The sequence below is a fragment of the Cervus elaphus genome, chromosome 12 (genome assembly GCF_910594005.1).
Source record: "Cervus elaphus chromosome 12, mCerEla1.1, whole genome shotgun sequence".
NCBI lineage: Eukaryota > Metazoa > Chordata > Mammalia > Artiodactyla > Cervidae > Cervus > Cervus elaphus.
In genome coordinates this window covers 55,060,811-55,073,160 of record NC_057826.1, presented here as the reverse complement: position 1 = coordinate 55,073,160, position 12,350 = coordinate 55,060,811, and the positions used below count along the sequence as shown (strand labels likewise).

The 12,350-nt window shown below is 46.5% G+C and overlaps 1 protein-coding gene across 3 annotated transcripts in view; it reads left to right on the top strand.

The window, feature by feature from the left end:
- The window catches only part of LOC122705371 (death-associated protein kinase 2-like), a 102,513-nt gene that overhangs the window by 1,360 nt on the left and 88,803 nt on the right, over nt 1-12,350 (top strand). For all 3 annotated transcript variants that reach the window (XR_006344088.1, XM_043920708.1, XM_043920709.1), the window contains exon 2: nt 6,570-6,667. Coding sequence is in view for 2 of the 3 variants with exons in the window: in XM_043920708.1 (XP_043776643.1) it covers nt 6,570-6,667 (98 nt within the window). In the remaining variant the exon portion in view is untranslated. The remainder of the gene's footprint in view (nt 1-6,569; nt 6,668-12,350) is intronic.

The following is a 12,350-nucleotide window of genomic DNA, read 5'->3' as shown; positions in this document are numbered from 1 at the left end:
CCTTGGGAGAGTCCTGGAGACGGAGCGACGCTGGCACGTTGGCCTCTTCACTATTGCTTCCGGAGTCCTGTTCTTCCCCAAACCACCCATCTCCTGAGATGTGTTTTTAGCTTCTGAAGTGGTTCCATTCAGCAGCCTTGAGAGAGGCTTGAGCAGGGGCACAGGGGTGTGTGGATGTGAGTGGGTGTGGGACAAGTTTCCCACTGGCAGGATGGAGACCTGAACTGACCCTGATACCCTCCCTGAGGGCTCCCCAGTTGTTAGATGTGGGAATGAGCAAGCAGGCTGCCCAGCAGAGCTGGACCTTCACCAGGAAGATAGGTTTCTCATGTCCCCTTAGGCAGGCAGCTGAACTTCTCTGAGTCCAAGCTTCCTCATCAGAGATTGGGGTGTGTCACAGCCTCCAATGCGCGGAGGTGCGCTGTGATGTCGGACGCCCCTCCCCTCTGTTGACAGCTTCCTCAGAGCCTGATTGTGATGATTCTTCATGGGAGGGGGTGTAAGGGGACAATCGTGCTCCCATTTTACTTGTGCTGGGTGAGGATCTCTGAGAGTTCAGCAGGGTGGGCTTGGTCCCCTGCGGGAGGGGGAAGGTTGTAAGTAAGCTTAGTAAGGTTGAAATTTCCTTCTGAGATAATCCTTCAGCCTTGGAGGCCCTCTCCTAGGTTGTTCCTCAGGAGGCCACTGGCCTCCCAACCTTGGAGCCACTGTTGGAGGGTTGAGGTGCTGGTGACAAAAGCCAGGGGAAGAGCAGCTGGCATGGGCTGTGTGACTTTTAGCAAGTCCTTTCTCCTGTCTGGACCTCAGTTTCCTCTTCTTGCAAAACAAGTGGGTTTGACCAGACAGCAGTGGGTTTCAAACTCCTCCCACCCCCGAATTCTTACACAGAACCCTCAAGTATAGTGTAGATAAAGTGGAACTTCTCTAACTTCCCTTCCTCATGCAAGTGGCTCCTGAGTGGAGACTAAAAGTCCTCGAGATTCCTCAAGGTCCCTTTTTGTGAGGTTCTAGAAAGTCTGTGATATGCAGATGACATCACCCTTATGGCAGAAAGCAAAGAAGAACTAAAGAGCCTCTTGATGAAAGTGAAAGAGGAGAGTGAAAAAGTTGGCTTAAAGCTCAACATACAGAAAACTGAGATCGTGGCGTCCGGTCCCATCACTTGATGGCAAATGGATGGGGACACAGTGGAAACAGTGGCAGACTTTATTTTGGGGGCTCCAAAATCACTGCAGATAGTGACTGCAACCATGAAATTAAAAGACGCTTGCTCTTTGGAAGAAAATCTATGACCAACCTAGACAGCATATTAAAAAGCAGAGACATTACTTTGTCAACAAAGGTCCGTCTAATCAAGGCTATGGTTTTTCCAGTGGTCATGTATGGATGTGAGAGTCGGACTATAAAGAAAGCTGAGCACCAAAGAATTGATGTTTTTGAACTGTGGAGTTGGAGAAGACTCTTGAGAGTCCCTTGGACTGCAAGGAGATCCAACCAGTCCATCCTAAAGGAGATCAGTCCTGAGTGTTCATTGGAAGGGCTGATGTTGAAGCTGAAACTCCAATACTTTGGCCACCTGATGTGAAGAGCTGACTCATTGGAAAAGACCCTGATGCTGGGAAAGATTGAAGGCGGGAGGAGGAGATGAGAGAGGACGAGACGGCTGGATGGCATCACCGACTCAATGGAGATGAGTTTGGGTAAACTCCAGGAGTTGGTGATGGACAGGGAAGCCTGGCGTGCTGCAGTCCATGGGGTCGCAAAGAGTCGGACACGACTGAGCGACTGAACTGAACTGAATTGAGGAAGTCTGTCTTAACTTTCAGAAATGTTGGAATGCCTGGAGCCAGTGGCCTGGGCTTCTAGCCAAATGGTGTATCCGTGCCCTCTGCTGTGTGGTTTCATCTTTTGCGGGTCAGAAGTGTCCCTGTGCTTCTGGGTCCTAGGTGGTGACTAATTCCACCTGAAAATGTCTCTCCTTTAGTTTCATGTCTCTAAACTGGTAATATGCAAATTCATCTTGGGGAGCAATGGTAGGAAGGGGCTTTAAGTTAATAGCTGTTTTACCTGATGAGCTTTCTGAGCAGCAGTCTTGAGAAGGACAGCTGGGACACTGCATTTAAATCAAACATGTTGGAGTACGTGCTGTGTACCAGCTCCCACAAGGGGGTAGAGGTGAGAATGTCACAACTCTTGCCCTCATGAAGCTCCAATAGGCAGGAGGGAAGGAATTCATATTTGTTGGAACCATCCAGGGACTATTAAAAGCACTTTAGGGACCGGGGATCGGGATGGCGAATACTTGTAAATCCATGGCTGATTCATGTCAATGTATGAAAAAAAACACTACAATATTGTAAAGTAATTAGCCTCCAACTAATAAAAATAAATGAAAAAAAAAAAGCACTTTACATATGTTATCTCATTTGTCCCATAAAGCAGATATTAGACTCATTTTTAATTATTTAAAATTTTTATTGCACACAAAATAAGGGTACGTATATACATCAAGAAACAGCATTGGCAGCACTCAAAAAACTCCTTGTGTCCCCTTCCAGGCACAATCTCTGACCCAGGTGTGACCACTATTCTAACTTCTAGCACCATGGTTTTGTTTTACCTAAAAGAGAATCACACAGTCTGTGGTCTTTTGTGTCTGTTTTCTTTCCTTCAACACTGTGTTTGTGAGTTTCATCCATATTGTTGCAGGCAACAGTAGTTTATTTATTCTTATTGTTATATAATAATTTCATTGTATGGGTATCTCTACCCATTCTTCACTTGATAGCTATTTGGGTTGTTTGCAATTTTTAGATATTACTAATAGAGCAGCTGTGAATGTTCTAATGTGGACCATTTTGGAAACCATCTACATGCATTTCTCTTAAGGATGTCCATAGATACTGCCCAAGAGTTTTCCAAAGTAGTTGTCCTAGTGAATACTCTCCTAAGCAGTGTTTGAGAGTTCTCCAAATATTCACTAACACTAGGCATTGTCTGGACTCATTCTCTTTCTTTTCTTTTTTTAAAAAAATATTGATTTGGCTGTGTCGGGTCTTAGTTGTGGCACTCAAGATCTTTAGTTGTGGCATGCAGACTCTTAATTGCAGCATATGGGATCTAGTTCCCTGATTAGGGATGGAACCCAGGCCCCCAGCATTGGGAGTGTAGAGTCTTAGCCACCGGACCGCCAGGGAAGTCTCTAGACTCATTTTCTATGTAAGTAATTTGAAGCTCAGAAAAGTTGTACCATGCTGTGTGTGCTAGTAGGCGGCAGAGCTGGGATTCAAACCCAGGCCTGTATGCCTGTGCAGTCTGTGCTTTCTCCCTTTGGGTTACACATTGACATAGATTATGATATGAACCAGACCATGGTAAACTCTAACCCTAAAAATCTGTAAAGAGGCCTCTGTGAGAATTTAAAGAGAAGAAGAATTTTTCATCTGTTTTGTAAGGAAAAGAGTCATGGAGGCTCATAGAGATGGTAACATTTGAGCCTGGCTTTGCAGGAAGGGAAGAGTTTTACTTGGAGGGCTCTCCAGGTGCCCTCCCCCCATCCATCCCTTCTGCCATGAAAAGGGCCCAACTTGAGCTGGGGTGTAGCAGGGGTGAAAGTTTTGGAGGACTAGGAAAAGTCTACTTGGGGCTATAGTAGAGGATTTGTGGGGGAGGGGCCTATGCCGAAATGGTGAGTTGGGGCCAAACTGGTGGGCCTAGTTTGAGCTTAGTTGGCTCCCAAGGCCCCCATTTCGGGTCACCCAGGATGTGAGCACAGGGCAAGGGGCTCCTGGTGGAGCTGGGGAGGCGGGACAGTTTCAAATCCAGCTCAGCTCCTGATAGCAAATGCAGCTGGCCTCTAGCCAAGGAGGATCTTAGCTGTTTTTGGGACCACTCTCAGGGTATCTGCCAACAGAATTTTTTTGAAGTTTTCTGCTTTCATCTAGCTGTGGGCAATTAGTAGCTACTCCTACCTCCACCCCCAGGATCCGGCTCAAATGGTTTGTTTGGAAGTGTTTTTGCAGCAAAAAGAAGCTGATAGATAGCAGTCCTGCCACCCTCTGCCTAGTCTTAGGAACCTTGCCAGGACGGGGGTGGGGGTGAGGGGAGCTGAGCTTTTGATCTGGTCAAGCCAAACTTGCCAGAATCCCAGTTCCTTTTCCTCAGAAGGGAACAGAATTGGTCTCAGTGGCTGAGGGAAGCAGAAACACAATAACCTGGGGATGAGTCAAACAACAATAGCAATAGTCATCCTTCTTATTTGCCCAGCAGTTTATGTCTTTATCACAGTGGATCCTCACCTGCATGTGTGAAGTAGGTGATACAGATGCTTTCACCCCAGGTTACAGAGAAGGGGGACTGAGTCCCAGACAGGGAGCCAGACTGCTATGGGTCTTGTGACTGATACACACTCAGACTAGCCGAGGACTGGGGATCCTGCTCCTTTCAAGATTCTGTACTTGGCAGGCCCTGGCTGAGCAGAGTGAAGACCAAGTCAGTAGGAGGCTCTGTGATGGACAGGCAGGAGGAGATTGGCAGGTGACCCTGAGAGTAAGATGTGGGAGCCAGGCCAGTTCCACCTGGAGGTCATCAGGGATATGTGTGCCTCGGTGGAAGGGAGAGAGGCAGGTGGCATCTTGGTACCAGAACTCTGGTTTGTAGGGGACAGAGGAAAGAGGCTGAAATATAGGTATCACCTGAGAGTTAGGACAACTCCAGCCACTTGGCACTGATGAGACGTGCCCTTATGTAATGGTGCCTCCACCCAGCGTGGTGAAAACAGTATTTTGGGGCTCACAGGGCCTGGGCGTGGTTGGTATCTGGTTGGCAGAAAAAAAGCTGCCAGTGCCAGACAAAATGAACTCTGAGAGCCCTTTGCTAATGACTCTTGCTAATGACTCCCCAGGTAGCTGTTTTTAAAATTTATTCTTATTTTTATTGGAGTATAATTGCTTTACAATGTTGTGGTAGTTTCTACTGTACGGCAAAGTGAATCAACTATATGTATACATAAATCTCGTCTTTTTTGGATTTCCTTCTCATTTAGATCACCACAGAGCATTGAGTGGAGTTCCCTGTGCTATACAGTCGGTTTTCGTTAATTATTTATTTTACATAAACTATCAATAATGTATATATGTCAATCCCAATCTCCCAATTAATCCCATCCCCCGCTTCCAGTTGGTATCCATGTATTTGTTGTCTACTTCTGTGCCTCTGTTTCTGCTTTGTAAATAAGATAGTCTACCATTTTTTTTCAGATTCCACACACATATATGTGTTAATAGACAAAATGTGTTTTTCTGACTTCCTTCACTCTGTATGACGGTCTCTGTGTCCATCTACATCTCTAAAAATGACCCAGTTCCATTTCTTCTTATGGCTGGGTAATATTCCATTGTGTATATGTATTCATGGGTAGCTGGTTTTATCTTTATGTTGTGCTTACTGTATCCTGGGCCCTGCCCTTAGGGTGCTATCCAGCGTGGCACGTGGCTGTCCCAGGACTAGCGGGCTCCCTGGGGCAGGAGGACCCCAGGGGAGGATGCAGACGGCCTCTTCTGTGGAGTGGTGATGCTCTGCGTGGCTCAGCATTGTCCTGAGGTTCTCACTAAGGTGCACTGGACAGGCCGAGTTAGCGCCGCATTACAGACAAGGAAACAGGCCTCCCGCTGACAGGAGATGAAGTCACACAGCTAGTTGTGGGCAGAATTGCAGCTAGAACCTCAGGTTTCTGACTCCTGGTGCCTATTGTTATTTGTCACACCTCCTCCCCAATCTTTCCCTTAGGGCGATGAGTGAACTGCAAATCAGTTCAGACTTGAAATTGGGTGGCACAGCCCCTAAGGGAGTTGAGGTCATGATAATCCCTTACCTTTCTACTGCGGTTTGTAGTTTATAAAATAATATCCTGATTTGCAGTGGTTTTTACAGTATTAACCCCTTTTACAGATGAGGAAGTTAAGACTGTGCAGTTTAAATGACTTAGGCAAAAGTGGGACTTGAACCTGAAACTTTTTTTAAATTATTTTTTTAGCTTTATTGAATTATAATTGACATATAACATTCTAAGATATTTAAAATGTACATCATGGTGATCTGATACACTTATATATAGTGAGAGTATTCCCTTCATCTAGATAATTAACAAGTTTATCACCTCGCGCACATTTATCCTTTTTTTTTTTGGTGAGAAAATTTGTTTTCCTCTTTCAGGAAGTTTCACTTATTCTGACTCAAAACTGGGCTCTTTTTTTCCTACATCACAGATACCTCTTTTCTTAGTAGACCTGAATTTCGTGAGAACAAATTGCCCAATTTGCCCATGGCTCTGTTTTCTCTGAACATGTTCAGAGCAGATCTGTCTCCTTAACAAACTTGGATTAATATAAATCAAGTAAGAATCATACATCATTGATCACAGGTCCTGAGGAAAGGCTCGATCAAGCCTGTTCTTGAGGAATGAGGGCTGTGAGTTACCCTTTGATTTTTAGCCATTTACGTTGGGGCTTAGAGTCAGACTGGTACCAATGGACACATCTGTCCTAACCTCCGGATTTCTCCTGTTTCAGGGCTATACGCTCCAGGCCTCGATGAAGAGCCCAAACATGGAGACGTTCAAGCAGCAGAAGGTGGAGGACTTTTATGACATCGGGGAGGAGCTGGGGAGGTAAGTGGCTGTGAGAGTTGTACTGATCGGTAGATCTTATAGGTCACAGGCTTGTCACAGGGCTTGTGGAAATCTTTACAAACGATCCAGAGGGTGATTCCTTGTCCTGCGCACCTCTGCAAGTAATCTTCTCTCTGGATATAAAGACTTGCAGCAGAAGGGACTAGAATTATTGAGTTCCAAGTTTTCAGCATAACCCGACTGACAGTTATGGCGAATCTAAATGACTCTTGTTTTATCTGTTGCTTTGCTCCCAAAGCCCTCCCCAGGCTCTGGCCTGAGATCTGACTCATTGGTTCTTTTCTGAAACCCACTTGGGATTCTCCACGGCTCTCTGGGTTTTGTTCTGTAAACTCAGAGCCTGAATAGAAGGTGAAATCATCTTCCTGAAAAAAGCTTTGCATCGAGTGACAAGCCATGCAAGCCTGGTCGTGAAGCTTCGTCGGATCTGAGTTATTGGGTGCATTTTCAGGTTTGCTAAACCCACAAAACGGACAGGGATAAGCTCAGATCTGAAAGTAATTACTGTCTGGAGAGAAATGAAGATTTTCTGAAGCTCTTTCCTTGTCTCTCATTTATACAAAGCTAGTATCCGGGTGGTGTTTTAATGATTACAGAATACCAGTCTTGGAGTTTGGGTCTCTTAACAATTCATGAAATGGGAATAATTTTTACTCTTGTTTTTCATGAGGAAACTGTGTTCTAAAGAGTTTAAGAAAGTTGCTGGAAGTTGCTCAGCCAGCAAGGGGTATGGCCAAGGTCTGTCCAGTCCAGTCTGTACCTGCATACCCGTCATGTTCTCTGATGCACATGGTTCTTGCACACTCACATGTGCTCATAGTATACCCAGCCCCATCCCTCCACACACCCAGCAGAGTAAAAACCGGGGGGTTCAGGGCCTTCACTGAATCCGTGGTGTGAACAGGAGCCTTTCCCTTTAAAAAGCTCTTGTGTCAGGACTCATTCTTTGACTTCCTTTTATCTTTCTTTCTTTATTTTTTGTAAATATATGTATATATTTACTTCCTTTTATTTTAAGCATTAGGATCACATTGAATTTATGTTAGTGTTTTACCACAATTTAAAAAAAAAATTTGGCCATACCGTGTGGCCTTTGAGATCTTAGTTCCCCAACCAGGGATCAAACCCACACCCCCTGCAGTGGAAGCACAGAGTCTTAACCCCTGGACCACCAGGGAAGTCCACTACAGCTTTGAATATTACATCTTAATGTATTATACAGGTTTGCTCATGTCATTAAATATCTTAATGCAATTTTACATTCCCTTGTACATGCATGCCTCAATTATTCAGCCTTTTCCCCTACTTTAAAAAATAGGCAGTTTCCATTTTTTAAAATTTTCATTACTAAACTTGCAATGAACATCTCTTAGCAGAAATTTCTGATCCTGTTTTTGATTGTTTCCTTAAGATGGATAACTAGAAACTGGGTCACTGGGGACTTTTATTTTTGAAGAAAAACTACAAAAAGGCTACCAGAGGAGCCTTAGTCAGGGAAGAATAGAAAGTGCAGTTACAGGAGTTCCCTGGTGGTCCAGTGGTTAGGACTTGGCACTTGCACTGTCGGGCCTGGGTTCAGCTCCTGGTAGGAAAACGAAGAACTAAGATCCTGCAAGACACGCGGTGTGGCCAAAAAAGAAAAAAGAAAGTGCGCTTCAAGTTCAGGAAGTGCTTGTCCTGGCTGACTGCCTAGGTCAGGGAGCAAGTGTCTACAGAGACCCCCGAAGGGGAGATTCCTCAGCATTCTGTCTGAACCGCTGCCCCTGGCAGTCCAGAATCTGGGAAGGGCTGGGGAGAGGCTGAAGGGCGGTCACCTGGACTCTGCCTCTGAGTGGGAAGCGAGGTTCTCTTTGACTTGGGTGCTTCTCCTGACTTGTGATGTCAGGGAGAAAGTGACCCCTCAGCAACAGACCCTGGAAGGCCCTTCCAGTGTCTTCTTAAATTTAATTTTCAAAACTTTTGGGCATGCCACAAGGCATGTAGGATCTTAGTTCCCTGAGCAGGGATCGAACCCTCACCCCCTATGTTGGAAACTGAAAGACTTAACCACTGGACCACGAGGGAAGTCACCTTATTGTTCAGTCGCCCGGTTGTGTCCAACTCTTTGTAACCCTATGGACTGCAGCACACCAGGCTTCCCTGTCCTTCACCATCTCCTGGGAGTTGTTCAAATTCATGTCCATTGAGTCAGTGATGCCATCCAACCATCTCATCCTCTATTCCTTCTCCTCCTATCTTCAGTCTTTCCCAGCATCAGTGTCTTTTCCAGTCAGTTGGCTCTTCACATCAGGTGGCCCAAGTATTGGAGCTTCAGCTTCAGCATCAGTCCTTCCGATGAGTATTCAGAATTGATCTCCTTTAGGATTCACTGGTTTGATCTGCTTGCAGTCCAAGCAACTCTCAAGAATCTTCTCCAACACCACTATTTGAAAGCATCAGTTCTTCAGTACTCAGCCTTCTTTATGGTCCAACTCTCATATCCATACATGACTACTGGAAAGCCATGACTATACAGACCTTTATTGGCAAAGTGATGTCTCTGCTTTTTAATATGCAGACCTTTTAATGTGATGTCTCTGCATATTAAGCTGTCTAGGTTTGTCGTAAGTTTTCACCCCCCTACATTGGAAGCTCAAAGACTTAAACCACTGGACCACTGGGGGAGTCCTCTACAGTGGCTCTTGATTCGATGGCCTTGTGTTGGCCACATCCTGTGTGTGGGTGCTCCAGGTACAGAGATGAGCATGCCACAGGGAGTCTTTGGCCCTGGAGCTCCAGCCTGGCCGTGGCTGTGGGCACAACAAGGGCAGTGTTGACTGGGATTATCTCGGGTGGGCTGAGAACTGAGAAGTCAGGATGGGTTGTTGGTGTTGGGCTCTGAAGAAGGAAGTAGCAGCAGTTTCCTGTGGAATTCATCTATCATTCCTTCTTAGTTCTGTCTCTCCCTGACTCTGTACATCAGAGATATTAGAACTGGAAGAGACCTCATGTTTCTGGGCTACTACAACAGGGTGTGAAGGCCACATGTACCTCACAGCCTGGGGAGCCTTGGAGGACCACTGCCCCCTACCCGACACACAACCTGAAACTTTCCTTAGACGCTAGCTGGACACAGGGCAAGTGAAAGACAGCAGAGGCCTAAGGCATTTTGCATGGCTTGCTGTCCTAGGATTTGTGGTCTAGAGGTCAGGTGAGATGGAAGGGCTGTAGAGGTCTTTCTTCCAAGCCCCTCATCTGACCGTTGAGGAAACGAGGCTCAGAGAGAGGAAGGATGTTGCCTGGGGCCGTAAACAGGCTGGAACTAGAGCTGCTTAGAGGGGTAGCCCTATCTGTCTTTCTTCCCCTCTTCTTCGCAGGCTCACTGTGTGCCAGGCATTGTCTGAAGCAGTGACAAAATAGCCATTCCTGTCCCCCAGTGGCTTATGTTCCGTTGGTGGAGGAAGACACTGAACACATGATGGAGGGGTTGCAAAAGGACACATCGCTCCAGAGTGCATGGTGGGCTGTGAAAGGACAGAGTGGGCCACACTGAGAATGGGGAGCATAGTTGGGACTGGGTGGTCAGGGGAGGCTGCTCTGAGGAAGTGGCAGAGGATAAGTGTGCAGGCAGGGAAAACAGCCTGGACACAGGCCCTGAGGTGGGGAGAGCCTGGGCCCTGAGTTTCTGGCCGGAGGCCTGTGTGGCCATGGAACATGAGCTGGGACCGGCAGTGCTAGCTGAGGTTGGATATGCAATTAGAGGCCAGTCTGCAAGCTTCCTGCCAACATGGACAGTTTGAGGTTTGTGTGCTTCCTAGCTGTGCAACCTTAGAACAACTTCCTTGATCTCTCTGACCCTGAGTTTTTTGGGTTTTGTTTTTTTTACCCATAAGATAGAAATAGTAACAGTAGCTACCTCATGAATATAGGGGTGAAATGGGATGCTGAGTCTGCAGGGTTCCTCACAGAGCTGGGTACTAGGTGTTGAATGAACACCTAGTAGGGCTTCTGCCTTTGAACTTAAACTGCCTTTAAGTTTGAATGTCAAGACGCCGTCTCCCACCTCTGGACCCCCTGGGAGGACAGTGGGGGTCTCCCAGGAGGAATAGCAGTAGGGGTTGTTCTTACATTTGGGAGGAGCAGTGTGTAAACCTTCTTCAGCTCTCTGCCCTTGCCTAGACTCAGGGCTGTTTCACTGATTTTTGTTGTTCAGTTGCTCAGTTGTGTCTGACTGTTTGCAACCTCATGGACTGCAGCATGCCAGGCCTCCCTGTCCTTCACCATCTCCTGGAGTTTGCCCAAGTTCATGTCCATTGCATCAGTGATGCCATCCAGCCATCTCATCTTCTGATGCCCTCATCTCCCTCTGCCCTCAATCTTTCCAATCATCAGGGACTTTTCCAATGAGTCGTCCATTTGCATCAGATGACCAAAAAATGGAGCTTCAGCTTCAGCTTCAGCATTAGTCCTTCCAGTGAATATTCAGGTTAGCTCCTCATTAAGTCCTTACTATGCAAAAATGAAAATGAGTGAGAGTTGCTTTTCATTTTTTACCTGTAATGACAGGTGGAGCTCACAATCATCATGTTGAATGAAGGAAGGCAGACCCAGAAGAGTCATACTATATCATCCCATTGGTGTCAAGTTCAAGACAGGAAGAATGAATCCCTGGTGCTAGAGATCAGAATAGTGGTTATTCTTGAGGGACCAGTGGCTGAAAGGGGACATGGGAGGGACTTCTGTGGGGAGGCTATTGTTGTGTTTCTTGATCCGGGTGCCTATTTCACTGATGTGTTCATTTCATGCATATAGTTAGGCCATACTTGTATATGTACATTTTCCCATATGTATACGTATCTGAACTGAAGCCATGTTTTAACAAGGAATCTTTAACTGCACTCCCTGCCCTTGTCTGGCCCCTGAAGTGCATGTTTCTGATGCCTCTGGAAGGTTAGTCTGGGTGTATATCAGCCACGAAACCCATAGCTCTCTGGTACCCTGTCTGGAACTCAGTCCCCCTCATCTGTAACCTGGGGTGAAAGCATCTGTATCACCTACTTCACACATGCAGGTGAGGATTCACTGTGATAAAGACATAAACTGCTGGGCAAATAAGAAGGATGACTATTTCTATTGTTGTTTGACTCATCCCCAGGTCATTGTGTTTCTGCTTCCCACAGCCACTGAGACCAATTCTGTTCCCTTCTGAGGAAAAGGAACTGGGATTCTGGCAAGTTTGGCTTGACCAGATCAGAAGCTCGGTTCCCCTTACCCCACTCCCATCCTGGCAAAGTTCCTGAGACTAGGCAGCGGTATGCCCTTATCTTAAAAAGAAGAGAACATCTGTGAGAAAAGCTGAAGAATCCAGCTTTGGATCTGGATCTGGCCTGAGAGTCCTGGGCATGGCTGGGGCCTGTCTGGCCCTGCACACCTCAGTTGATTTTCTGGCTCACATTCTGGCACCAGCCTACTGGGGATGCTGGAGGTGGCTGGCTGTTTCTGGGAGCAGTTGGAGAAATGCTGGCCTGCAGTTTCCAGTCTCTCCCAGCCTGGGTAGCCACTGTAGGGTAGAGCGGGGCTCATGAAGAGAAACCCATCTAACTCCTCGTCAGATAGATGAGGCTAAGACTAGAAAGGGGAAGTGGCTTGTCCAAGGTCACATGGTGAACGGGTGATAGACTGT